This window comes from Catharus ustulatus, chromosome 16 (assembly GCF_009819885.2).
Source record: "Catharus ustulatus isolate bCatUst1 chromosome 16, bCatUst1.pri.v2, whole genome shotgun sequence".
Lineage (NCBI taxonomy): Eukaryota > Metazoa > Chordata > Aves > Passeriformes > Turdidae > Catharus > Catharus ustulatus.
This window is the reverse complement of record NC_046236.1, coordinates 760,220-787,583: the sequence shown is the minus strand read 5'-3', so window position 1 is coordinate 787,583 and position 27,364 is coordinate 760,220. Positions and strand designations below refer to the sequence as shown.

Sequence of the window (27,364 nt, the reverse complement as noted above, 5' to 3'; positions counted from 1 at the left end):
ACTGTCAGTGAGTGATCTACTTGCTTGGCTCCGAGCTTCTCTCGGAGTCCTGAAGTCTCTGTCTTTCCCAAATCAGCCTGTGATTTAGGAGGGAGATGCAGTGGGGGTGAGACATTTGGGCAGGCTCTTTTGTGCTGCGCCAGGGGACATGGCTGTGCCTCAGGCGGACACTGCTGACTCCCAGCTGGCCTTGTGGTGTGGGATCTCATGTGTCCAGCCTGTGTGAGTCCCTTCTGCCATGGCTGAATGAGGACTGGACCCGGGAGGGGGAATGGGGGGGGATCCTTGCACTGTGCTCCCATCACAAATGCTCCTCAAAAGGGTGCAAAACTCTTCTAATTTAGGGAGTAGCCTGGATGGCACAGGGGGAATGCTCGGAGGGGAAGTGCTCCAAGGGGGAATGCTCCTTTTCATCCCTGAGAGCTGCAGCGTGCTGGGCACTGCTGGATATTGCAGATCTCACTCAGGATGTGCTTTTCATGTGGGTACTGAGCTCTCCACTCCCAGAGCTGTGCTGCACCAGGGTGGGCTCTGTGTCCAGGGGATGTTCTCTGCTGCCACGGGCCATGAGCTCCTCGGGCAGCACAGACACACCATGGTGTGTGCCTGGCATGGGGACAGAAGGATCATGTGCTGCCATCGGTAGTCAGGAAGTTCTGCACTGACTCAGGGGCCTGAGCTCCTCCGAGCATTGGGGTCTAACAGCATTGGGCTTCTGGAGCGCCAATAAAAATGTCCTGGCAGGAGCAGCATCTATATAAGTTAGTTGTTATTGCTAAACAAAAGAGGCATGCTCGCTTCAGCTCCACTCAAAACAAAACCCAGCAGGTTTGCCAAATGGGGAGAAAAGAGAAAAGCTGGAGGAAACAAACAAACAAACAAACAAACAAACAAACAAAGTCTGCTTTGGTGCCTTTCCCTGGAGCCAGGTCTCAATAAACAAGTGCATTTTCTAGGCACACAGATGTTTCCAGGAGTGTTTTGCTCTGTGTCTACATGGCCAGGTCACTGCACAGCACCTAAATGCCCTGGTGGTCTGCACAGCCCAGGGTGGATAAGTGCTGTGCCTGCTGCTCCATGAGCCCTGCTGCCTTGCAGGGATGCTGATCATGGCATTTGGTCCTAGTTCTGAGCATGCTTTTTGATGGGTTATGAAATCCCACTCTTTGGAAGGGCTCCCCTACTCTTATTCCAGTTTTAATCCAGCCTCTGTTTTGTCAGTCATGAAAAATTGCTTATGCTTGGGTAAAAAGAGTTGGAAATGCAAATGCATCAGCAACTTCTCTTCATGTCAGAGCTGCCACTTCTTATTCCTGTCCCCATGGCTGTAGAAGAGCTGCTCAGTGTTGGTCTCTGCTGTAGAGTGTTGGTGTCCGACTGTCCATGGCCATAGTTGTGAATTCCTGCTGCACAGGGCTGAGTGTGTCCCTGGACCTGGGTCACGTGTGCTCAGGTGTGAAGAGACCTCCCACACTCAGATTTTTCACTCAGAAAACTCTGTATGTTGATGTTGCCACTTAATTTCATAGGATCATACAGTTATGGAGCTCAGGCTGGAAGAAACCTTAAAGCCCATCCAATTCGACCCCTGCCATGGGCAGGGACACCTTCCACTATCCCAGGTTGCTCCAAGGCCCGTCCAGCCTGACCTTGGACACTTCCAGGGATCCAGGGGCAGCCTCAGCTTCTCTAGGCACCCTGTGCCAGGGCCTGCCCACCCTCCCAGGGAACAATTCCTTCCCAATATCCCATCCATCCCTGCCCTCTGCCAGTGGGAAGTCATTCCCTGTGTCCTGTCCTCCATCTCTTGTCTCCAGTCCCTCTCCAGCTCTCCTGGAGCCCCTTTAGGCCATGGAAGGGGCTCCGAACTCTTCCTGAATCCTTCCCTTCTCCAGGCGAGCACCTTCAGCTCTCCCAGCCTGGCTCCAGAGCAGAGGGGCTCCAGCCCTTGGGGCATCTCTGTGGTCTCTTCTGGACTCACTTTCCTGTGCTGGGGCCCCAGATCTGGAGGCAGCTCTGCAGGTGGGGTCTCACCTGAGCAGAGCAGAGGGGCAGATTCACCCCCTTGCCCTGCTGCCTATGCTTGGTGCTGGTCTCCTCTTGCTGTGACATCCAGCCAGGATGAGCTGGGTTGGATTGGGGTGTATCTCTCTGATAACAGTTTTTTAGGCTCCTCCTGTCTTTTGCCTGTTCCATCCTTGGGTACCCCTGTGGGCTGAATTGGAGCATGGTTCAGGAGAGCATCCCTGGCATCTTGTGCTAACACACCACTGACATCCACGTGGCTGTGAGGCTTCAGCAAACTCTGCAAGGGCCCAGTTCCTCTTCAGCTCCCAATACCACTCCTTGTCCTTTGAAAGCCGTCAATACCTTTCATCCCCCATCCTTCAGGGTCCCTTTTTCTCATACATGGAGCACTGCTGCTTCCTTGTTTGCTGCATCAGGCTGGGAATGGTGGGAGCAGCCCCCTGGAGCGACAGCCACCCACACTGATCCCAGGGACTGGAACATAGTGCTGAGCTCGTGTCAGCTGCTGTGCCTGGAGCCTGCCCTCTCCTTGCCACCTTGGGCAGGCACCTGGGAGGTTTTCCTTCCCACAGCCAGCCTGGGGATGCAGCAGGGACCAGGCAACGCTGCTGCCACACAAGCTGTTCACAGCCCAGGCAGCTGGTGGTGACAGGTCTGTGGGATGGCCACCATGGTCCACACCAGTCACATCATAGAATCGTGGGCTGCTCTGGGTTGAAAGGGACCTTTAAGATCGTTTTGCTCATTTCAACCCCCTGCCATAGGTAGGGGCACCTTCCACTACCCCAGGTTGCTCCAAGCCCTGTCGTGCCAGGGATCCAGGGGCAGCCACAGTTGCTCTGGGCACCATGTACCAGGGCCTCCCCACCCTCGTGGTAAAAAATTTCTTCTTTATGTCTGACCTGATGACCTGTTGGCAGGGTGGTCATTGCCTGCCTGTTCAGATACCCACTGGGCTCAGGGTGGGCTCTGGGCTCTGTCATGGGCCCAGCAGCCCTGTCTGTCAGGGACTGCTTCTCAGTTGGAGATTCAGAGGGGCTACGCCCTTCAACAAAATGCCCTTAAAATCAAGGAATTGCAACAATTGTTAACACTTTTTACTAGGCCAAGATCTGCAGTGTTGCAAACATTAACATTCAGAGTATCCATAAACCACATTATAAACTACCCAGTAGATTTGCTTGTATTTGATGTTGAAGGGAAGAAATGAATGTGCCTTATGCTCATCCATCCTCACGTGCTTTTAAAAAAAAGAAAACTACCTCTATTGCATTGGTTTCCTGAAACAGAATCATAGTTAGAATCACTAAGGTTGGAAAAAATATTTAAGATCATTAAATCCAACAATTAACCCAGCACTGCCAAGGCCACCACTAAACAATGTTCCCAAGTGCCACATCCACATCAATTTTAAATCCCTCAAGAGATGGTGACACCACCACTGCCCTTGGCAACTGTGCCAGTGCCTGACCACCCTTTCGGGATGAAATTTCCCCCATACCCAATCTAAACCTCCTCTGGCATGACTTGAGCCATTTCCCCTTGTCCTGTCCCTGTCCCCTGGGAGCAGAGCCCGACCCCCTGGCTGTCCCCGCCTGTCAGGGAGTTGTGCAGAGCCAGAAGGTTCCCCTGAGCCTCCTTCTCTCCAGGCTGAGCCCCTTTCCCAGCTCCCTCAGCCTCTCCTAGGCTCCAGCCCTTTCTCCAGCTCTGTTCCCTTCTCTGGACATGCTCCAGCCCTTCAAGGTTTTTCTTGTCATGAGAGGCCCAGAACTGACCCAGAGAGATCTGACCAGTTCCAGTTCATCCTTCCACAGAACCTCAGCCTCTTCCATGAAGAGGGTGATGGAGTTTGCTGGTGTATGGGTTTATAGCACTGCAAACCTGCTGTCCACATCACCTCCCTGATGGTCACAAACACATCCCCCATGGCCAGAGAGCTGAACTGCTGGGGCAGGCAAAGCACCTGTCCCCTCCTTGCAAACTGCAGGACAAAAATTAACAACAAGAACCAGTTGTGGCTGGGATAAATTTGGCTGCACTGGGACTGCTCAGGCAGAGGAGGTGGGATCTCCTCCCACACCTCCCTGCAGGATGGGGCTTTGCCGTGGGTGAGCTGGTGATGGCTGCTCAGCCCCTGAGGGCAGGACATCTGTAGGTGTTGTTTTCAGCTATCAGTTGCTCCAGGGCAAAGTTTAGCTCTAGATAAATCAAGACCATTTCACTGAGTCCAAATGACTCATAACCACAGGGCAGGAAAGTCTTTTATCTTGGGGGCAGCTGGTTTAATACACGTAGATGTTCACTCCTGAGCACTGAATAATTTCCATCTCTTTACTTCCCATTAAAAGCAAATCAGAGAAGGGAAAACAGTGAGAAATTTCTCCCTGTTTCTGTTTCTGCCATCTCTGAGAGCTTCCTCCCAACTGTGCAGTCTGCCTGCACTGGGTCATTTGCTGTGTATTTGGCAGAACAGAGGACTTTCTCTCCAAAGCACCACTCCATTTTAAAACCTGCAGAAACGAATGGAGCAGGGATCTGTTACAACAGGGTTTGCTCCAGCTTCCGTAGAGGGGAGAGCATTCTGTGTGGGAGAGAGAGCATTGTTGCCTCCTTTGAAGAAGGGGAGCCACAGTATCATTTACACATCTTGTTGATGAGCCAGCTGAAAGAGCCACCTTCACCTCTGAGCCACAGCTGGAGGTGGAGAGGAGAGAGAACTTGGGCAGCAGGGAACTCTTAAACACAGGAGAAGGGCAAGGTTTTGCTGGAGAATCTCTTGAGTGAGTTCTCTATCCTGCATATGCCAGGCAGTGCTTTGCATCTCAGGCTTTGCCTGAGGGTCAGGACCTGCCTTCCTGTCTCTTCCTGACAGAACAGCTCTGCTCAGGCACAGGTGGCTTTTCTCTCATCTCTGAGCACCAGTGACAGCAGAGCTCTGCTGCTGTTCGGCCCCTGTGCCCTTTAGGATGCTGTCCCTGCCCTCTGCAGAAGGCTGTGTATGCTGTGTGTGAGCCCTTGGCATGAGGAGCTCTCAGGAGAGGCCGTGGAAGGAGCTACTCCCTGTCCATGATAACACATGGTATATACAGGACTCCTGAGCTTGGAGCACACCATGTTGCTCTCCAGAGCCAGGCAGGTCCTAGAGACCAGGACCTTCCTTGCATTGTGCAGGTCTCTCCCACCATGGTGACATGTCCCTGGCTGCTGATCCCCTCCCACCGGAACCAGTAAGACTCTGCTGCTCAAAACTCACCCACTCCCACATGACTGCTCAGGGATATTTTGCCACCTGAAGTGACAAAATACCTGTCTGCTTTTGCAAATGGGCCTTTGGTTAGTGTGCTTAGTGCTCACTGTCTGATCCATGAAGCCCTGTGTTCAGATAATGTCCATTCCTGGAGCAACGCAGGGCAGCAACTTGACACTGTGGCTTGGGCCGCACTGGAGACTTCTAAATGCACAGGCTGAAGCTGGCAAGTGAATGATTGCCAGGAGCCAACCTCTGCAGCATTTTCCACTCTTAAATTTCACAGTAATAAAAGGTAAAATCATTAGAATCCTGCAGCTCACTGTGCCTCATCTGAAATGAGGACGACAAAGAGTGCAGAGCGAGGGATTATTAATATCGTGTCTCACAATTACGGCTTTATAAACATCCTTACCACAAGCACAGCCTCGCTGCAGTATTTGGGCTTGACCTTCAGCCAAATGTCGTGCTTTTATCACACTTGATATTTAACCAATAAAGCAAGGGGGGAAGATCTTGCCACTAAATATCTTATACACAGGGGGATGGAGTCAAAACTGAGAGAAACTGTGCTAAGTGTAGTCATGCTGAATTCTGGGATCAGATGTTTGACACACTGGAAACCACCCCCCATGCCGTAGGGAATGACTCATGGGCAAAAGGCCCATGCGGCAACAAGGCCACACTCACACCAAAGCAGGGGGTTTTGACTGGTGGGATGAGGTCTTGGTGGAGACAGAAAGGTCCTGGTTGCAGGGAGAGGGACAGCTCCCACTCTGGAGAGCCCCAGAAAAGACACCAGCTTTCCTTGTGATTTGTAGATATTGAAAATAAGAATCAAAATCATGTCCCAATGGCAGGACATTGGAACTAGATGGTCTTCAAGGTCCCTTCCAACCCAAACCTGTCTGTGATGTTATAATCAGAGAGGAGAAAAGATTTTGTAGGTTAATGGGTGGAGAAGGTAAGGAGCAGCTATGGAGCCTGGATCTCTTGGTGAACAGAAGACTGGGGTCACTGGTCCCCATCAGGACCTGGCATTGTCTTAGAAATGGCCCTTAATGTTCCCTGCTTCCAGTTCACTTCCAGAGAGTGCCCTTTGCTGCAATGACAACTCTGAGAAAAGTCATGTACTGGGGGCTGAGGGATAGTAATAAGTGCAAGACACAGGGTGGGTGTGGAGAAAGTACATGAGACTGTCCCAAGCCAACAGTGAAGGACAGCACTCACCCAGCACAGCTCTGAGGGGCTGCCAGGCCCTGCAGTCTGCACTGCTGAGGAGGCTGGGCATCCCTGGATGGTGCAGTCTATAGGAGCTGTATGGTGGAGACTGGTGTGGAGTGGTTGCCCTGGTGAGATGGATCCAGACCAGGTGTAGAGCTGAGCAGCCTGACATTGCTTTGGGCATCCCAGCTTGTGTCTGGAAGGAAATTACTTACCTGCAGGCATCATGCAAGCCCCTTGGCACCCCTGCAGGGCCAGCAGCAGTGGTGAGGAGAAGGAACAGATCTGCCCCAGCTGAAAACAGATGGGTGAGGGCATTGCTGGCACTGGCTTCCACCTTGCAGCTGCTCCCATTGGTGCTGCCCAGGAGCGCTCTGGCTGTTCTGATTCCTGTCTTGGTCCTGATAATACAGTTGTGCCTCTGCCTTTCTGGCACATCCTCCATGCCTCATTTCCCTCCTTGCTTTTTCCCAGGTCATCCTCCCCTAAAATGACACAGCAGATGCGGGACCTGCAGCTGACGCAGGCCAGGAAGCCACCAGGCCCTTCCTCACCAAATGCAGCCAAGAGGCTCTACCGAAACCTGTCCGGGAAATTCCGTGTCAACTACACATCCTTCGATGAGGGCAGCCTGGTGGGACGGGGCGAGAAGGAGAAGTTCCGCAAGTCTTATCTGGTCAGTTCCTGCTGGCTCTGTCCAGATGGGGACAGAGGCTCTGCGTGGGCTGTGCACCCTGTGTGGGTGGTGCAGGAGCCTGGGTGGGAGCAAAAGAGTGTGTTGAGTGAAGCTGTAGCAAGTTCATTTGGAGCTGGTCCAGGTGTTTGCTTGGCATCATCCAGCTGTGTCTGCAAAGAGCTGATGCTCCCAAGCCCTTGGAATGAGGGCACTGTCTCCTTGATTGGGTTCATTGGGTGCTAGTAAGGGTCCAGGGTGTTTGGTGGGATGGAGGAGGGTGCCCTGTGCTCAGCCTGGCTGCATTTCTCCTTTCACCCAGTTCCAGAGCAATGCTGCCCTCTTTGAGGCCGTGGAGCTGCAGGATCTTGACAGGGTTCAGGAGATGCTGAAGCACTACAGCCCTGAGGAGCTGGACCTCAACACCCCCAACAGTGAGGGGCTCCTGCCCCTGGACATTGCCATCATGACCAACAACGCTCCTATTGCCAGGGCCCTGCTGCAGGCGGGAGCGAAGGAGAGCCCACACTGTGAGTTGGGACAGGGAGCTGTGCTGTGCCCATCACATGGGCGTGGTGCAGTGGGGCACCATGGGCTTTGGATGCAGGTGGGGAGGTGATCACTGGGCTCTGGGAGACTGGTGCAGGCTGCAGCAGGGCTCGAGGGGAATCATGCACTCCGGTGGACCCCAGGACCAGGACATGGAGGAGAGGATGGGGTCTCAGGGTGGGGATTCATTGTGGCAATGAATCTTGAATCTTAGAGCTTACCCTAACCACCTTCTCCTCCCTTTCCCCCTGGGCCCTACGGCCATGGCTACCCTCTCACAGTCGTGAGCCTGGAAAGCCGCTTGCTGCACCTCTCCACGCTGGTGCGGGAAGCAGAGCAGCGCGTCAACGAGCTGATGGCACAGGTGGTGAATGAGGCACCCAATGCTGACTGCTCCGAGAAGGAGAAGCAGCTCAAGGCCTGGGAGTGGCGATTCCGGCTTTACAAGCGCATGAAGGCAGGGTTTGAGCATGCCCGTGAGTGACCGCAGGAGGGCTGGGGGGCTGTCCCTGCTGTGGGGGAAGTAGTGGCACCAGCACCCATCAAAGGGTCCCTGCACCCTGTGGCCAGGACTTGCAATATGGGTGCATGGAGGGGAGAACCTGTTCCATCAAGGAATATGTCCCTGGGGCTGGGGAAGGGCCCAAGAGGGACACAGGGAGATAAGGAGCAACCATCTTCACTGTAGCATTCCCTGCACTCTCTGTCCCCAGGAGTGCCAGATGCTCCCAGCAGCGTCCATCTCTCTGTGGCCAGCAGCTCCTCATTGCAGGTGACCTTCTGGGAGCCCCTGAGCATCAACTCTGCTGTTGTCACCAAGTATAAGGGTAAGGACCAGGATCCCTGCAGCAGGGCAGTGCCACACAGCTACAGAAGGTGCCTTGCACCCCTTGCACCCCATGTCAACACAACAGAGCCATGGGCAATGCTGCCAAGCCTCAGTCAGGCCACTTTTATGTTGGAGCGCAGAAGAAACCAGGGCTGCTGGACACCCTGGCCACCACCCAAATGCTCTGAGCTAGACCAAACATCATCCTGCACCAAGGCAAAACTTGGGGTGTCATTTGTTGGCTGCCCCCTCATGCTGCACTCTGGAAAGACCATTGTCCTGCACCCCTCACCCACTTAAACCAGATATTTTTGGGTTCTGGAAGAATTTCTTCCATCCCCCACTTCTGAGCCACCAATTAAAGGTGCTGACCCCATCTTACGCGGCTTGATGAGGAGAGCAGGTCCCCATGACCTTCCACCCACTATGAATCACCTTTTCCCCTGCCTTCACTCTGCTGCCTCCACCTCCTGTGCTGTCTGTAGTCCCCCTGCAGCTGCTGTGTGTGACATGCTGTGCCAGCCCTGGTGGCCTGTCCCCACTGCAGGGCCTCATGGCACCTTGGGGTCTCTCTCCTTGCAGTGGAGTGGAGCTGCTCCCCCAGCTTCTCGCCATTGCTGGGAGAAGCCGTGATTGACAAACTAAAGGAGCTGCACTTCACCATCCAGGGACTGGTGTCGGTGAGTGACGGGGTTACCCACAGTGGGCGGGGCTCAACAGGGAGAGTCCACAGCTGGGAAAAGCCACAGCCCATGGGGAGGGGATCAGGCACTAGCTCAGGCTGCCCAGGGCAGTGGTGGAGTCATCATCCTTGGAAATGTTCAAAAGATGTGCATTTGGTACTTGGGGACATGATTTAGTGGTGTCCATGGCAGTGGTTGGACTCAGTGATCTTAGATGCCTTTTCCAACCTTAATGATTCTTTGTTTCTATGATCATTCTGAGCAGGAACAATAGGATTGTACCACACTGCGTGCCATGGACGCAGCCTGGGCAGAGCCAAGAGCGTGGGGCTAGGAGAGGCATCTGTCTGTCCCTGCATGGCTGCAGCCACCGACAGTGGGGAGCCTCCCTGACAGGGTGCCTGGGGACTCAGCAGTGACAGGCAGAATGGGCTCATTCACCCAACGCCTGATTTATCCTCCATCCCCCACCCCACTCCTGTATGCACCCAGGCTCTTCCTGGGCAATAAATCAGCGGCTCATTCCTCTGCCACCTGCACAGTCCACCCCCTCACCCCAGCCCCGATTCCACCGAGAGGGGGGGACCAGCCCCATCTCCATCTTCGGTAGCTCGACAAGGTGATAGCTGGTGGGATGTGGCTCCCTGCTGGTTTATCTCTCTGAGAACCACAAGAGCCATGCCTGGGCCAGCACCAGGGACATGGGGACTGTGATAGGGTGGAGCTCAGGATGGGAACACGGCCAGTTGCTGGAATAAGTGGGTCAGCCTTACCAGGGGTAGGAGGGAGCACTGATTCGAGGAGCAGAGAACACCCTTGATGAGTTGAGAGGGGCTTAGGCACAGCAGCAGTGCCAGCACAGGAGCACTGTCAGGGTGGGAGCTGTCCTCAGTGTAGCAGGAGGGGCTCAAGCAGAGCCCGGAGCAGCATTGCTGAAAGGAACTGCTCCAAGCCCATCAATCACACTCTCAGAGCTGCTTTACAGGCTCCTGTCTCCTTCATGAGTGCCTGGAGGCCTGGTAACATCTGTCAGCTTGACTGAGCTTTAATCGGAGGCTTTCATCACTGTCACTGTGCTACAAGCCCTTGACAGTGCTGGGCCAGCTCCCTGTCTCCAGGGGATGACCAGCACTCCAATCCACAAAAGCATTGAGTCTTTCAGGCTGGACCATCTCTGGTGAAGGGCATTTGCAATGTCCAGTCCTTCCTCTGTGTGCTCCAAACCCACCCAGCAGGGCCACGGGGATTCTCTAGTGTCTCATAACAAGGACTTTGTACAAGAGGGAGGATGAGAGCCAGTGACCTGGGCTGTGGGCTCCCACTTGAATGCTCCTCATGGTGTACTGGAGCAGTGGCCTGGGGGGAATCCTCCTTGCCTCACCTGCCAAGCCAGGAGAGGTGGAGGCATGCTGAGTGTGCTGTCTCGTTGCAGGGAACAGCATACCACGTCCGCATGTCTGCCTACAACATGAAGGGCTGGGGTCCCCCGCAAGCCTCCACACCGCCCTTCGCCATCCCTTCCAGTGAGTACCCCCAGGACCACTCCCATGGCAACCAGCATAGGGTAGGTGGGGGACCAGCAGCTCCTTGTGCCATCCAGGGGTCCCTCTCACTGCTGGCGTGGGGACCAGCAGCTCCCTGTGCTGTCCAAGGGTCCCTCTCACTGCTGGCATGGGAACAAGCAGATCCAAGGGCAGAGGCAGAATTTGGAATCCCAGGCCAGGCAGGGAGGCTGTGCCTGGGGGTCTGGGATATTGCCTTCAGTCAACAGGTGCTTTGCCAAATAGGGATTTTTCAGCCTTGAATTATCCTTGACACCTGGGAAAGACTGAGCCATTTCAGGCCACCTGGATCAGCTCATCCCACAGAGGAAGCTGGGAGGTGGCTAAGAGCCAGGACTCAGAGTGGTCCTGTGTGGCAGAGGCCTCCGACTATGCCACCATATGGTCTCTTCCATCCAGCCCAGATGCAAGGATCTGCATTCCCTGGCATGGAGATGGGATGGGGTCATGAGCCCCAGCAGAGACCAGCTCTGGGTTGTCAGCACTCTCCTCCCCATGCTGGCTCTAGGAAAAGTGTCAGGAAACATCCACCCAATGTCACACAAGGCACCCCGAGATGCTGGGTGGAGAAGAGCCAGGAAGACTGAGCTGGAAAGAGCAGCCCAAGGAGTGAAGCTCAGGACTGAGGGGTCTCCAGAATGGCTTCTACCACTTGTCACCAGTCCCAAAACAGGTGCATGTGTGGCATCCCATGGGACTGGTTCTGTGAATGATAAGGATCAGGCCATGGAAGTACATCCTCTACCACCATGCTGCAGGCACCTAGGGAACAGGGCTGCTGCTCCCAGGAGCAGTGAGGGCACTGGGACAGGTGGAGGTGATCAGTAATGGGTCAGAGATGTGCAGCACCATGCACAGCTCTAGCTGCAGATCCACAGAGTGCTGAAATCACCAAAAATCAATTTTTGTATCTAGGAATGCACATAGCAAGGGCACAGCTATCCACTACCCTGGCTTTATCTTGTTCCTGTCATGTTTGCACCCACTTTAAAGCTCATTTGCCATCTCACACAGGTCACATTCCCTATGACCAAGATCCAGGTGGCATCAATTGAGTGTGGCTGAAGTGAATCAGACAGGAGTGGAGTTTATTTATTTTGATTGCCAGTAATATTTCTCCCTTCAGTAGAGATCCCTCCCTGGCCCAGCAGAATATTGTCAGGCACCTCCCTGGGTGTTTTTAAAGCTACTAAAAATAGCGGCAAGTTCTAGCCAAAGTTAACAGAGCTGAACTTTCCATGGAAAACAGCAGCAGACAGGACACTGGGTGTTTAAAGCAATTAATATAAAGCTGAGGGAGAAGAGCCTGCAGGTCCCCAGCCCTGCTCATGGTCCTGCTGCCATCCTACAGCGGGTGGAGCTGGCAGGAGTTTATTTATGTGTTTGTTGAGGTAAGCCTAGCTCCCACTGCTCCTCTGGAGTAACTGGGGAAGACCTGGAGGAAGAGACAGGAAAGAATTTTATTTTTTAAGGCCAGTGAAGTGCAGCAGCAACAGACAGAACCTTGTTCCTTCACTCTGGTGTGTCCTTGCCACACTGTGGGGGGGCCACGGGGCACTCAGCAGAGTGGTACAAAACTGGACATCTCCCAGCACACCCAGAGGTGCCCAGCACCCACAAGCTGTGACAAGGGGGGGACACCCAGGTGATGTGGGAGGGGGGATGGGAACGCCTTTTCCCCCAGGCCAAGGGGTGCAGGGGTGATGCTGGTGTGTCCCCACAGACTGGCGGGAGTACGACGGCCGGGCGCCGAGGCGGAGGGGACAGGCTGAGGCTCTGGACCATCTGCTGGGCCAGGTGAAGACCGTCCATCAGCACTGCATTTGCCACGGTGAGCCCACAGCACAGTGCTCCAGGGAGGCTGGGTAGGGGACAGCTGAGTCCCCCAGGGTTGTGGTGTGAGCCACAGAGCTGGGGTGGTGTGCAGGAACAGGGCTGTGCCATGGATGAGCAGAGCAGGGAGGCAGCTCAGGCAGTGGAGACCTCAGCAGAGCCTTCCCAGTGGGTTGGCATCAGCTCTTCATCTCCTGTTGCAGCATTCTCTACTCTCTCTGCTCCACAGAACCCTGCAAGAACCAGCCCCAGAGCAGAAAGCATTCGGTCTCCAAGAGCCTCAAGCACCTCTTCCACCCTGGCAGCAAGTTTCTCAAGACACTGAAGCGGTGAGAGGCTGGCGCACAGGGTTGGTGAGAGCCCCTGTCCCAGCAGAGCTGCCCATCGCAAGAGCTGTGGGTGCTCAGAACAGGATCTGCACCAGGTGTGAGCTGGTGGTGTCAGTGGAGATGAGTCCCATGGCCCAGAGATAAAAGGTTCTCTTGGTGTCTCCATTTGGACTGGCCAAGCTGTGTTGGTGCCCAGATCCATGCACCACCTCTGAAGGTCACCTGTCACTCCACCTTGTCCAGACCAGAGTATCCCCTGCACAATTTTCCCCATCTCTGTCCCATGTGCTGCAGGGTCATGGGCCATGGTATCTGCTGGGACACACTGGGTTCCTGTTCGTCGTACCAGCCACAAGCCTCTTCTGCCACAGGCTGTTGGAGACAAGTGGAGACCTGGGGCAGGGCATCTCCTCTTTCCTGGGAAAAGAGACCCTTTGGGAGATGGAGCTGACAGCTGGGGGTAGCACTGAAGTCTGTTTTCCCTCCCATGCAGGGGCCTCTACCTGACAGCCATCTTCTACAAGGATGACAACATCCTGGTGACCCATGAAGACCAGATCCCTGTGGTGGAGATTGATGACACCTACTCCTGCCTGCTTATGCAGGATTTTCTCTGGCTTACCAAGGTGGGTGGCCCAGGCACCCTGGGCTTGGGCAGAGGGCCAGGAGTGCCAGGGTGACCCAGGCAGGAATCAGGCAACACCGCTGCCCCTCAAGCTCAGACACTGGGGCTTGGCAGTGCAGGCAGCCCATTGACTTGCTGCTTGCGGGAGTTCAGCATGGCAGGAAACTTCCAGGGAATGGCATTTCATCCCAACCCCTGGAAGCCCAAAGATGGGTGACAGACCAGTGCCACACTGGGCAGGCTATGTGCCAGGGTGGGTGGGCACTGCCTCTCCACAGGGATGTCAGTGACTATTGAACTGCTTCCCCTCAGCACCCTGCCATGGCACCTCTGCCTCTGCTATAGGATGCACAAGGAAGTGCTGCCAGCTCCTCCAATGTCAGCAGACTTAGGGAAAGGGCAGGTGGGCAGCTCAGGGCCAAAATAATTTGCTGGGTGGTCCTTATCTACTGATGGAGAGTGCTTTCTTCTCCCTCTCAACCTTGGCTAACTTGTATTCAAACTTAAGGTTTCAGTCCTAGATGAAGATAGATGTCTGAGTGGACAGGGCTCAGGGCTGTTCTCATGTACAGACTCTGGAGGCATCTCAGTGCCAGTGACACAGGATTTATTTGCACCCAGCTGAGAGGTGCTGCATGCCCATGCACATTCCTAATGCAACTCAGAGAGGCAAATGATTTCCCCAAAGCCCCCTCATATGACCCAGCTGCAGCAGCAGTGATACTGGTCTATGCAGGTGTCATGTATGTGGGATGAGATCCTGTGGCTGCGGCAGTGTGTCACCGTGTCCCAGTCCTCCTGCTCCTGTATCCTGCAGACACGCTTCAAGATGCTGCTGGCCATCTCGCAGATGCAGGTGAGAGTCAGCCTGGGTGGGGAACAAACACCTTAAGTGGGATGCTGGGGGCCAAGCTCCCTTGGGAGCAGCATGCAGATGCACCACAGTCAGGATAAACCCAGGATCTGATGGCCATGACTGTGTGTCCGTGCCTCATCCTCTGGGCAGGACTCTGGCCATGGGACAGTGAGGTGCCAGGTGTCATGGCAGTCTCATGCAGAGGGGCTAGGGACCATCAGGGTGCTTTTCTGGGCAGACTGGTTTCCAGCAGGCAGCTGCAGGCACATCCCAGCTGTCCCAACCCACCGTGCCTCAGGGATACCCCCTGACACTCTGCTTTCTCCTGCCTTCCCACTCTGTTGCACAGGGGCTGCTGGGCATCCAGGACCTGGGGCAGGTCTTCTTCGAGCCCATCAAAGACAAACAGGGCAACATCCTCATCATCACCCTGAAGGAGGTGAAGACCAACCAGACCTTTGAGAGTGTCCGCTGGGTCCCCATCTGCAAGCTGCAGAGCAGCCGCAAGTCAGTGTCATCCCCAGAGGAGCCCACTGCTCTGGACATGCTGCTCATCTCCATCCAGGTCTGTGCTGGGGCTCTTGAGGCAGGGACTGCAGTGGGCTCCCCTGGGAAACACCAGTACTCCCTGCTCCCCCTTGGCCTGGAAAGGTCACAGCAGAGGGGGACCAGAGCCCAGTCAGCCTCCAAAACTGCTGTTGTTTCAAGGGGAGGCATCAAGTTGGTGCCAGATACACCCTGGCAACACCAGGTTGTCTTCCTGTGCCACTCCTCTTCTCCAACTGGACTGGCTGTGCTACTGCATCAGCATGAGCTCCACTGTGAGGACTTGCTCAGTCCAGCAGTGCCTTTGTTCCCAGGACAAGCTGGCTTATCACCAGCGGAGCAGCCATGCCCTCTCCCCAGGCCTTTACCTGGGCTACTTGAAGCTGTGCAGTGCCGTGGATCAGATCCGAGTGCTGGTGCCAGAGCAGCTCCCCAACATCCTGTGCCACGTCAAGATTCGCTCCAACCCCAACATCTCCAGGTGGGATTTGCAGGGCTGCTCAGCCAGGGCAGCCAGACTGCTCTGTCCCACCCAGGCTAACAGCATCCATCACCTTCTGCTTCAGCAGCAGCATAATATTCTCTCTTAACCCTGCCATGCTGCACTGTCAGGCACAGGGTGGGATTGTTGGGGTGTCCTGTGTGGGGTCAGGGCTGAACTCGACAATCCTTGTGGGTCCCATCCAGCTCAGCATATTCTGTAATTCTGATTCAGCCTAGAGCAAACCAAGTTACTTCTCCACCTCCACCCCTCCCACATCTCTGGGGATGCTGCACTGTCTGGGAGAGGAACAGCCAAGCAAACACAGCCCTCAGAGTAATTGGGTCCAAATCCACCTGAGCCCTCTTTCACCTGTCTGTCTCTGGCCTTCTGCAGGGAGGAGTGGGAGTGGCTGCAGAAGATGGCCAGCGTGGAGGAGCCTGTTCCCACAGAGACAGAAGCTGACAGGACCCAGAACCCCTTGTTTCAGGAGCTCCAAGTCGCCATCAAGGAGCTGATGACCCTGGTGAACATCCCACTGCAGGAGGTAGAGGCAGGAGCCAAGGTCTGGGGCAGAGGGAGGGGACAGGGCTGTAAGCACGGTGATGGTGGTTGCAGCAGGCAAGGAACTGTATGTCTGGCCCTCCTTGTGGGGCTGGAACACCCAGATTTTAGTGCTACGCAAACAGGTGAGTGGTGAGTCTGCCTGGCCAAGGGACAGTGTCTGTGTTTGTTGCTGCTGCCAGTGATTTGGTCCCAGGCAGCACAAGACCAGCCCAGCCCTCCAAAACAGTCTGGTCCCTGGCCAGTCCTGGGCTGGAACTGCAGCCCCTGGGGCCAGACTGCATGGGCACAAACTTTCTTCCACCATGCCAAGGATCTGCTGGGAAACAACCCACCAGTCACAGGCATGGGCCAGACGTCTGGCTGGGCAGCTGGGAGGGCACCTTCCTGCACATTGCTGAGCCATCACTGGTGGCACATTTTTGACACCCTGCCATGGTGACTTTGACCAGAAGTTTCAAGACTTTTAGGAAAAATTAGAGAAGAGGTGATGAGATGATGCAGATGATGCCAGAAGCAAGGAGCCTCTGGTTGTGTGATGAAGCTGCAATGTCCCCTAGCTGCAGGTGGTCCCTGAGGACTGCTCTGTGCATGAGGACTGGGCCGGGGCCCCACCAGGTCATGTGTGCAGCTGTTACCTCCGCTGTCTCCTTGCAGGCCAAAGACTTCCGTCTGTACAGCCAAGAAGTGCTGGACTTTGGGGATCAGGTCTCCTTCCTGCTGCTGCTGCCTCCATCAGATGATGTCTGCACTGCTCCAGGCCAGAACAATCCCTACACCCCTCGCTCTGGCTTCCTCACACTGCCCCTGCAGATCTTCGAGCTGGGTGAGGAGAGGCAATGCCAAAACCCAACCCTGCTGGTCCGCTTGTCCTCTGAGGCCTCCTGAGATCTGGCTGGGCAGTGGGATGGCTTCAATTCCCTGACTCCCTGGGGAGGAGGGATGGAGGGGTGTACTGAGGGCTGTCCAGGTGGACTAATGGACAGTGTTGCCTCCTCATCTTGGGTGATAGGGAGGAGCCTGTAGGGCATCCACAGCACAGGACCTCGTGTGTTTCACCCCCACCTCTTGTTTCCTTTCCCAGTTCACTTCTTCACGTACGACCGGGAGTTCATCACACAGTACTGCCAGGTGTCTGCCCTCCTGGAGCTGGAGTCACTCCTCTCCCAGCAGAGCCTCAGGGAGGCTTTCTCTGATGCTGAGCTCTCCACCGCCAAGCAGAGGCACCAGCAGGTTCAGGACTACATTCAGGTATGGGGTGGGAACCCAGCTCAACAGTGCTCCTGATGTGCCAGAACTCAGGCAGCGCCATCTGCACCAGGGGCACTCCCTGGTCTCAGTGGCCCCGGGAGGTTCCTTTGATGTGGCTGGTGGGCAGCAGCAGGCTGGTCTTTCATAGATTCATGGAATGGTTTGGGTTGAAACAGATATTAAACCTCATCCAGTTTCACCTTCCACTATCCCAGGTTGCTCCAAGCCCTGTCCAACCTGGCCTTGGACACTGCCAGGGATCCAGAGGCAGCCGCAGCTTCTCTGGACACCCTTTGCCAGGGCCTCAGCACCTTCACAGCCAAGAATTCCTTACCAATATCCCATCTAACCCTGCCCTCTGGCAGTAAGAAGCCATCCTCCCTTGTCCTGTCACTCCAGCCCCTTGTCCCATCCATCCAGGCCGTTGTCCCATCACTCCAGGCCCTTGTCCCAAGTCTCTCTTCATCTTGTAGCCCTTTTAGGCACTGGAAGGGGCTCTGAGGTCTCCCTGAAGCCTTTTCTTCTCCAGGCCGCAGTTGCTTTATCAAACAACTTCTCACGGCAATGATCACATTAAAAATCCCAAGGAGACACCCAAAGGCTTCTGCAGTGTACGTGCCATCCTAGCTAGAAAAGGGTCTGCAAGTGCATTTTGGGATGGACTTGCAAAAGAGCTTCCCACACTGCCCCTGTCCCCAGCACCCCTGCTGAACTAGCAGCTGCATCCTCCTCCTACCTGAGAGCACTTTCTTTGCATTTCCCAGCTCAGGGATTCCCCCAAAGCTCTGGGGAAAGGTGTGTGTACAGACTTTGTTTTGTCATGGGACTTTCTTGTTGCTGTCATTTGCTGTGTGAAAGGGCTCCTCCTTTTTCTTTGTTGGCAGCAAATGGAGGAGATCTGGCGAGAGATGCGCTGGATCATGGATGTCCTGCAGCATGCCCGTTACAAGCAGCCCTCCTGTGGGGTCTCTCTCAGTGGCTTCCTCAATGAGGCCAGGGGGCCGATGAAGGAGAAAACCCGATCCTCCTCATCCCATCTTGACTACCTTCCGTCCCCCGTGCCCTCACCAGAGACCAGCCGCAAGCTCAACTCTGGTAAGGACAGGGCTGTGCCAAGCTCCTGCTGGGTGGGCTCAGGGGCTACCCGTGCCCCGTGGTCAAGAGTGGCTGTGCCCGAGGCCTGGCCGGGGCTGGGGCCGGGAGGATGGGCAGGGCAGCTGGACTCACTCTGCCTGTGCTGTGGCAAGTGCAGTTCAGGTGTGTGACAAGGGGCTAAACGTCAGAGCCTTCCTTGGATTCCACCTCAGCGAGGGTCACCCACACTCAGGCAGAGCCCCTCTTTGCTTCTCTCACCTCTTGCAGACTCGCACGGGCTGTCAGATGAGGAAGGCTCCTCAGAGGTGTTCCTGGCCACCGACAGTGACTACGACTCCAGCCAGGCACAGAGCCCGAAGGAGCTTGACCTGGTGTACTCCTCCTCAGGGCCTGAGTGCTGCAGCCGGAGGGTGGCCCACACCTTGCAGGACAGTGCCCCGGATGTCCTGCAGAGCCACGAGCTCAAGACCCCATCGCCGGTGCCACCACCACCCGAGGAGTTGCGGCCGCTGCCTGCACTCTATGACAGTGATTTTGTCCTGCCCAGCCGGCAGATCGAGCTGCTGCGCATCACGGAGAAGCGACAGGCGTACTGTGTCCGCACCAGCAGCCTGGACTTCCCCAAGCCCCACTGCCCCACCCCTAGAAAGTCCTGCCCCGGCTCTGTGGACAGTTCCCCGACCGAGTGCAGGACCATGGGCCACTGCGGCCAGCTCAGGCTGGGGACTGGCTTGACAGCCAGCCCCGAGCACCACCGGGGTGGGCAGGGCTCAGAACCTGTCTGCTGGATGCGCTCAGATGAGTGGACTCAGAACTTGCCAGAGCAGCAGCCAGAGCAGCCCGGGGGCTTGGCCGACCAAGGGAAGAAGCTGGGCTCTGTCACCTTGAGGGTCTTTCCTCAGTATGAAACAGGACTCTCCAAAGAGACCAGTGTCAAGGTACCAGAGCCTGTAACAGGTAGCAGAGCGGCTCTGCCATGCCCAGAGGGACAGGGCTGGCAGGATGGGGACAGAGGCAGGGCTCATGTGCCTCATACCTGGCACTCCCCTCTCCATCCTCCACCATCCCAGGGGTGAGGTCACCTGGAGACCCGCAGCACTCCTGCCCTGACTCCCTCTGTCCCTGCTGTAGTGATGAGGCTCCTGATAAGACAGGATGTTTCTGCAGGAGCAAGTGAGCTGCAGAAGGAGTGAGCCAAGGCCACACGTAGTGATTTTTGGGGACAAGTTGGTGGGGCTGAAGTCCATCTCTTGGTCTGTGGTTCAGCAGGTGACAGTAGGTTGCTGCCACCCAGTGTGGGCAGGCAGAGCAAAGGACACATTGCCACATCCTTGCCACATCTTTGCCATCTTATCCTGTTGTTCAAACACATCATCCTTCCAGGCCATCACCCCTGCCCTGGCCATGCTCCTCCTACAACCTCCCCTTCCCCAGTGTGTGTGATATCTGCTCCAGCCTGCCCCATTAGGGAAGGGAGGGCAGGAGCCTTTTGTTTCCAACCTGTGGCAACTCCAGTGACAGAACCCACTCCAGTTCCAGCTGGGGCAGCAGCTCCTTCCATGCTTTTTCAGACTATGCTGAGGAGCAGATGTGTGACCTGACTCCTCTCCATGAAGGCTTTGCTGCCAAGAGCTGAGCCTCCATCTCTGATCACTCACACCTGCTCCAGGTGGGATCCCTCACAGAGGACATCCCCCAGGACACACATCTTGGGCAGCTCCCCCTCTGACTTTTTGACCTCCTTTGGTCCCAGCTATGGAGATCCTTTCCATGGTGAAATTTCCCTTCCAAGACATTCCTGGTGCCCAGGACTGAGGATGATGGAGCAGAAAATCATTAGATCATGAACTGGTTTGGGTTGAAAGCAACCCTAAGGGAATGGCAGAGAAAGAACAGAGCCAACTGGCTGATTAGTTTATTGCTGGGGAGGTTTGATAGCCATGGTCTCTACACCCAGCCGGGACATCCTAGCAGAGACAACTCTGCCTCACCATAATATTTTCCATTTGAGGAATGTCCATAGATTTCCATGGAACTGAAGCATAGCGCTCGGGTTCTTGGCAGGCTGCCCATGTGGCTTTTGAAATTGCAAAGCTCTGGACACGCCTGCTTGAAAGCATTTTATGATGTTCTCGAAGAAAGGTGTTTCAAAGGCATGGCTCCTCAGCTGGTGTAAATGAGCTGAGCCCTGCCACGGCTGTTCAGGGCTGGCAGTGCTCCCGTGGGCCCAGGGCTGGGACCACCCTGCCGGGGCAGCACTCCTGGCGCTCCTCAAGCCCTCACAGATACGCCAAAGGAAGCATTGCTTTGCCTGGGCAAGGATGGATGTCCTGCCTTTGGGTCTTTGAAGCCAAGCAGCGGCTCCTGCTGTTAGCAGACAGAGCCGTGATGAGCTCGTTTTTCTTGATACGAATTGGGATTCACAGGGCTGTTCCCAGGGGAGCAGAGAACCAGGATAGCTTGTTGGTGGGAGAACCCCAAGTTTGTGCAGGGCATAAATTTAGCACCATGTTCCAAAGAGGTTTCAGTTGTGGTTTGCAGAGCTGTTGTGGTCCAGCTGGTCTGAGGGTGTGGGCCATGCTCACAGGAGGGACTTCACACAGATCCCTCCATGGTACCAGGACAGGGACTGTCTCTCTCCAGCTACAAGTGATGAGATCGTGGAGCAGCCTCAGCATAACTATAGATGACACATACAAGGTTTGAGTGGCAAGAGCTTAGGAGAGAACAATGGAGGCAAGAAAGCAGTCCATGAGTTTTGGGCCCTGGCATGCTGGGGCACCCCTTGGGCATTCCCTGGGCATGGAGTGCTCATGGCCTGTGCCAGGCTGCTGCCACCTGCTCACAGGCACCCACCATTTTGGGCAGCTGTTTCTCCCCCTCACCATTCCTCCACGCCGTGTGCTGCCTCTGGCCCTGTTCCTTCCTCATCCCTCCCCCTTACCATCCATCTCTCCTGTCTCTCTCTCTCCACAGCTGCACATCACCAGCCAGACGCCCTGCCAGGGAGGTGGGTGAAGCTGGTGGTGCTGGAGATGAAACAACATCTCGCAGGACGTGCTGGGCGGCTCGGCTGCCGTCTGCTACGATGAGGAGCAGCTGGAGCCACTTCGGACTGGTGTTTGCTGCTGACGAGAATGAGCAGTGGCTCCCCGATGACTTCTTGCCTCTGTCCCTCCACACCAGCCAGCCTGAGGGGAGGTTTCTATGTCCGCATCAAGGAGATCTCCCCTCTGGTGCTCCAGTAATGGGCCAGCGACCACTGTATGAGAGAAGCGGAGACCTTGGCTTCCAGAGAGCAGACAAACTCTTCTCTGATGCTTCCTTCTTCCACAGACACCCTCTCATCAGGCGTCCGCGGGGTGGAATGGGATCATATTGGGTTGTGTGTTATTTGTTTGTGCTATATTTTTTAGATTTTTTTTTTTTTTTTTTAACCAAAGAGACATCGAGACTCAGTTTTTCTGACTGGAGAAGAGGAGGGTGGAGTCCAGAGACCTCAGAGCTCAGGAGGAGTCTCTGCAGGAATGGAATTTTTGAAAATAAACATTTTTTAAGGAGAAAAGGGTGGGGGGGGAGAGAGGAAAAATATTACAAGAAGAAGCAGCAATACTCTTTTTTCCCCCTTTTTTTTCTGAAAAGCCTTGTTTGGAATTCACTGAAGGCAAAGCCACAGAGAATTGCTGGGAGGGCTGTGGTGTCAGTGAGGAGAGGGCAAGAGCCACAAGGGACAACCCTGCGAAGGGTGTTTTCCTATCTTCCCTCCTTTCACTGCACCTGGAGAAATGATTCTTGCACACAGTTTGTGGAACAAAATTATATTAGTATTTTTATTCTGAGAAAAAGTCAGTAATCATTGTGCCAGAGCCACTGGAGTTGGGTGAAGGTGAAGACCTTTGGCTTGTGTCCAAGACTAAAGGAACCCATGCAACCAGCCCCCTGCACTCGCAGACATGTCTATACCACACTAGAGATTTGCTATAGGGCATCTCCTGCAACGCCCTTGGCTTCGCTGTCCCCCTGGGTGCTGTTTTGTTCTGGTGGATTGTGCTTCTCTAATATGTCCTACAGCATGACAATTTTGTTAGCCACTAGGTCTCCTGTTAACAAGGTTACTTTTCTGATCTCCTGTGGTCCATAGTAAAGACAACTACTGCTGACCGCATGTCACTTGTCCTTCTTGGGCTTGGTGCATAGCATGCCATCATCCATCCATCTCCCAAACCAACCCTTGATTCCAAGGGCTGGGCTCTGCTTTCCGGGAGTGTTTAGTGGGATGCTTTCCATGCTGTGCAGCATTACATTAACACACAAATCACATGTGTGGGAGCAAAGTACAAGTTAAAAATTATTTTTGGGGATTCATTGCTCTGGAAGGCAGCAAGATAACCTTGGGTGTGCCAAGGAGTCACCTCCACAGGGTGGTGAAACCCCAGAGCTATAGGGCTGGATGCCCAGGTCTGGTCCCTACAGCCTCCACTGAGGGAAGAATACCTGGAGAGGAGCAGGGATGGGAAGCAAGAGCTCATAATTGTGTCACAGCTGGCACAAACACTGCCAGCAAGGTGCCAGAGTGGCACCCCCTTGGCAAAGGCGAGGCTCCCAGTGCTGCTGCCCCTGCAGCAGCCACCTGACTGTCCTTCCCTTGGCACAGAGGGGATCAGTGCTGGGCAGCAGTTTGCCAAGGTGCAGGAAGGACTCTGTGGGCAGCCACATGTGTCGGCTGTGGCTCCACAGAGGTTCCTCATTCCTCGCCTTGCGGCAGCCAGTGTCACATGGGCAGGGAATATCCCAGCACGAGCCCTTCCTGCCCCACGTCAGAGCACTGTGGAGGGGAGGATCCTGTGCCAGCCCCTCCAGCTGGTGCAAAATCAACCAGCACCGCACTGACGTCAGTGCAGGCAGCGCCATGGGATGTGCAGGCCAGCACAGGAACTTTCTAAAAGGCACTTCTCCCATCTCCTCTCTCCTTTGCTTGTCTTCTGCCTCAAGTTAAAACCAACCCCACTCTCCCAGGTTAAGGAAGAAGTGGGTTGTTAAGTGCAGAGGTTCCCATGGTGTTGGTTGTTGTTAGACATCCACAGGCACTGATATCCCAAAGAGGCAGGAGCTGCAGGGTGGCCCTTCCCTTTGCATGTGTCACCTGCTGATGCTCAGAGCCTGAGGCAAGGCAGAGTGAAAGCACAACTGGTGGAAAACTACACAGTAATTTCACGAATACAAGCCGCGCCATTTTGACTAAGATTTTGCTCCCAAACCGGAAATGCAGCTAATACTCAGGAGCGGCTAATATGTGAATAATTTTCTGACATTTACAACCTCAGAAGTGCCAGCCAGAGTGCCGCACCGAGCAGCTGCAAAGCCGGCATTTCACAATTGTTACAAATTGCTACTCTGTTGCATCGCGGGTGGAGCCTGGCTCCCTGCAGGCAGCACGGGGGGCGGGGAGAGAGGAAGGAGAGCTCTCTCCTTCCCTCCTCTGCCGCAGCCCGGGGGAGAGAGGGGGGGGGCCCCCGCGCCGCCATTGCCGCGGCTCGGGGAGGAGGCGGGGTACTCCGTCCCCTGCCCGCCGCCGCGGGTGCCGGTGGGGCTTCCGTCCCTGCCTGCCACCACGGGGCAGCGCCGGGCCAGGGTGACCGAGCCCAGTGGCAGCGGCGGCTGGCTCCCAGCGGCCCCGCTGAGCGGCAGTTGCCAGGCTGGGCCACCTGGCCCCGTCAGCAGCCCCTAGCGGGCCGAGCCTGCACAGCCCGAGCCGAGCCAGTCAACCCCGCCCTGCCGCGGTTTCTGTTACTAATTTCACGCTGGTCCTCGCTGCGAAGGACAGAGCGGCTTATACTCAGGTTGCGGCTTATTATGGACAAAAAACAAAATGTTTGCCAAGACCCAGAGATGCAGCTTATACTCAGTGCGGCTTGTATTCGTGAAATTACTGTAAGTGCCTTTTTGGAAGTCACTGAGTGAATTCAGTGTTAGTCAGGGCTGTGTACAGAAAGCTATATCTGTGTCCCCTGATGCTCCCTCAGCATGGAAGTCGTGCAACTCCTGATGCCCTTTTATTTGACCCCAGAACGGGAAAAGGGCCTCTCCTTTCCTTAAGAATTTGTTCTCCCTTCCTAGAAGCCCTGTTCCATCAAGAGAGATGAGCCATGACCCAAAGCCAGGTGCTGGTCTTTGGGGTAGACCTGGTACAATGTCTGGAGCTGGGAGCTGGTTGTCCACACCTCTATGCAGAGCTCTGTCCCTGGGAGGGTCTCACTGGCCCTGCAAAGCTTTTCTGCAGGAGCTGCTCTGGCCACACAGCAGCTTGGATCACTTGGCTGCAGGGACAGTATGCAACCTCCTCCCCTTGCCTGGGAGAGGAAGAGGGAAGGAGTGGGAGCCTGTCCTTCCATCATGAGGGACCAGAACTGACCCCAGCACTCACCAGTGGCCTCACCAGTGGCCCAGCACAGAGTGTCACAACCCAGGTCCCACTGGACACACTGACACCACCCCACACCTGCACACACCATCCCCACCTGGGTTTGGTACCAGCTCCCCCTGGACAATCCCACATCCCTAAAAATCCTATCTGGGCTGGAGTAGGTATGAGCAATGCTCATCTAGGAGGTGGGAAGAAGGATTTGAGGGCAGCAGTGGACACCACAGGGGAATGCCAGCTTCCCTTGGAGGCAGCTGACATTCTACTCTTCCAGGTGCTGTGAAGCACCAGGAGATAATGCCTGCAGAACAATTTGTACTTTTTGGAGGGTTTTTTGTCTCTTTGTCCTTGTCATTTCATCACTAACGGCATAAAAATGCAGATCGGTGTATTGGTTTTTGTTCCTGGGCACAGTGAAGCAAAGTATGAACCTGTCCGGGTAGACAAACAGGTCTTCTCCCTTCACGTGGAGGTGGGTCCAGGTCCAGAATCACAGTAGGGGAAAACCAGAGTACTTCCATGCAGCTTTAATGGGAACGTGTTCATTTTCTATTGCCAAAGGAGCCATGCCTCAGTGGTATTCTGCTTCACATCATAAGAATTCATAGAAGTAAACCTGAATTGTGCACTGACTTTTCTCCCCAGAATTAGGAGCTTGTTGGCATAAATTCTGAAGTATCTTTTTTATATATTTTCTCCTGTCCAAAAGGAGTTGCTCAGTTTATCAGACATGAATCCAGGTTCATGCTTTGCAAAGTTTTGTTCTCTGAGTCTGAGACATGGAGGTATTTTGCTTGGGTTTGTTTGAGACTTCTTTCCTTCTTATTTTCTCTTCTTTCTTTTTTTTTTTTTTTTTTTTTTTTTTTTTTTTTTTTTTTTTCTGCCTGGGACACTTCTTTCCTTAATTCTGGCTCTAGGGGATGGCTGAGGAGCTGCTGCAATGGCCACAGAGGTGAGATGCTCTGAGCCTGCCCCATTGAAGGCAGTGAAAGCCTTTTCTCCCTTTTCCTCTCAAACAGGAGGTGAAAACATGTTGCAAGACCCATCCCAGCCATCCAAAACTGCATGGAAGTTCCAGGGATATCCCAGCACATGCAATTACTAAGTTAATTAGTTCTCTATCATCTGTAGGACCTCCATGGCACCCTGTGCAGTGACAGGGATTGTTTACCCATGGAGCTTATGAATAGTGTTGTATAATTGGAAGTGTGTGATGGGGTTCATGCTGCTCAATCGAGGGGCTGCAGAGTGCAGAGTGCCCACGCTTTCCATGCCCAGATGCCCACAGAAGATGCAGCTCTGCTGAGCAAAACCCTATAGGGCTGAGGCTCGTGTCCAGGAGCCTTTGCTCAGGGTCCCAGTCTTCCTGGGAAACCACACACTGGCCTGCTCTGTATGCTGTGGGCAAAACCACTTCCCATGTGCAAAGTGGGCTGGACAGCATGGATTTTAGAGCAGGATTGCAATTTCCCAACCACAAAGACACTTGGGCTGGAGGAGATGAGAGTCTCAGTAACATTAGCACCATCAGAAAGCTCTGGATGACTTTGGTGTGTCTAGGATTTTTTGGCTTGAGGTTCTCCAAACCCATGTACCAACTAGGCAGGAAACAGCTCTTTCCTTCCCAAGAAAATTCCTGGGACACAGGGAAGTCCATAGGGAAGTCTTCTGTTCCCAACGCAACCTGAAAAATAAAATATTGTGAAAACAGGAACTGAGAATACAAATATATAAATTTCATGAGGAAGCAAGCAGTGCATTATTTTGTTTTATTTCCACTTAAAAAGGAAAAGCAAACTGATTTTGTTTTTTTTTTTTTTAACCAAACTCACTTTCACTGAAAACCCAAAACATAGAAACAAACCAGTGACTATCTATAAGTTTATTCTAACTCAGGAATTTTGGACGATTCAAGAGAAGGTTGAAATCAAGAATCCTTTATGAACATTTATATTATGGATAAAATTGCAATTTTTGGTGGGAAGGGGAAAAAAACCACAACAGATGATGTGTTAAGACAATGTTTTTTTATCAGTATTCCCTTAAGGCCTAGCTTAATGCCATAGATCATAAACCACATGCTCAAAGCTGAGTGTGCACTTTACTGTCTCAGGCTTCAAAGAACATTTGAAGATGCAAATGTGTTTGTCCTGAAGAAGTTCAGTTTGATCTGCACATGAAAATAGCAACAAATTATGATTCTGTTCTTCTTTCTTTGATAGTTTTTAAGTGAATGGACTGCAGTCCTCAGCTTCACAGACTCACAGAATGGTTTGGGTTGGAAGGAACCTGCAATATCACCTCCTTCCACTCCCTGCCATGGGGAGGGTTCCACTGTCCCAGGCTGCTCCAAGCCCTGTCCAGCCTGACCTTGGACACTGCCAGGGATCCAGGGGCAGCCACAGCTTCTCTGGCCAGTCTGTGCCAGGGTCTGTCCATCCTCCCAGGAAAAAATTCCTGCCAAATATCCCATCCATCCCTGCCCTCTGGCAGTGGGAAGCCATTCCCTGTGTCCTGTCCCTCCATCCCTTGTCCCCAGCCCCTCTCCAGTTCTCCTGGAGCCCCTTT

The 27,364-nt window shown here is 54.3% G+C and overlaps 1 protein-coding gene across 9 annotated transcripts in view; it reads left to right on the top strand.

Moving 5' to 3' along the window:
* LOC117003750 (ankyrin repeat and fibronectin type-III domain-containing protein 1-like) overlaps window positions 1-22,535 on the top strand; it is a 212,106-nt gene extending 189,571 nt beyond the window's left edge. For all 9 annotated transcript variants that reach the window (XM_033073944.1, XM_033073945.2, XM_033073943.1 and 6 more), the window contains 18 exons: window positions 6,974-7,175; window positions 7,495-7,702; window positions 8,003-8,197; window positions 8,435-8,548; window positions 9,133-9,230; window positions 10,666-10,756; window positions 12,519-12,626; window positions 12,858-12,957; window positions 13,451-13,583; window positions 14,319-14,438; window positions 14,788-15,003; window positions 15,299-15,465; window positions 15,862-16,012; window positions 16,687-16,855; window positions 17,114-17,280; window positions 18,165-18,375; window positions 18,643-19,313; window positions 21,352-22,535. In XM_033073944.1, the coding sequence (XP_032929835.1) occupies window positions 6,974-7,175; window positions 7,495-7,702; window positions 8,003-8,197; window positions 8,435-8,548; window positions 9,133-9,230; window positions 10,666-10,756; window positions 12,519-12,626; window positions 12,858-12,957; window positions 13,451-13,583; window positions 14,319-14,438; window positions 14,788-15,003; window positions 15,299-15,465; window positions 15,862-16,012; window positions 16,687-16,855; window positions 17,114-17,280; window positions 18,165-18,375; window positions 18,643-19,313; window positions 21,352-21,393 (3,163 nt within the window). In that variant the 3' untranslated portion in view covers window positions 21,394-22,535. The remainder of the gene's footprint in view (window positions 1-6,973; window positions 7,176-7,494; window positions 7,703-8,002; window positions 8,198-8,434; window positions 8,549-9,132; window positions 9,231-10,665; window positions 10,757-12,518; window positions 12,627-12,857; window positions 12,958-13,450; window positions 13,584-14,318; window positions 14,439-14,787; window positions 15,004-15,298; window positions 15,466-15,861; window positions 16,013-16,686; window positions 16,856-17,113; window positions 17,281-18,164; window positions 18,376-18,642; window positions 19,314-21,351) is intronic.
* The last annotated feature ends 4,829 nt before the right edge of the window (window positions 22,536-27,364 follow it).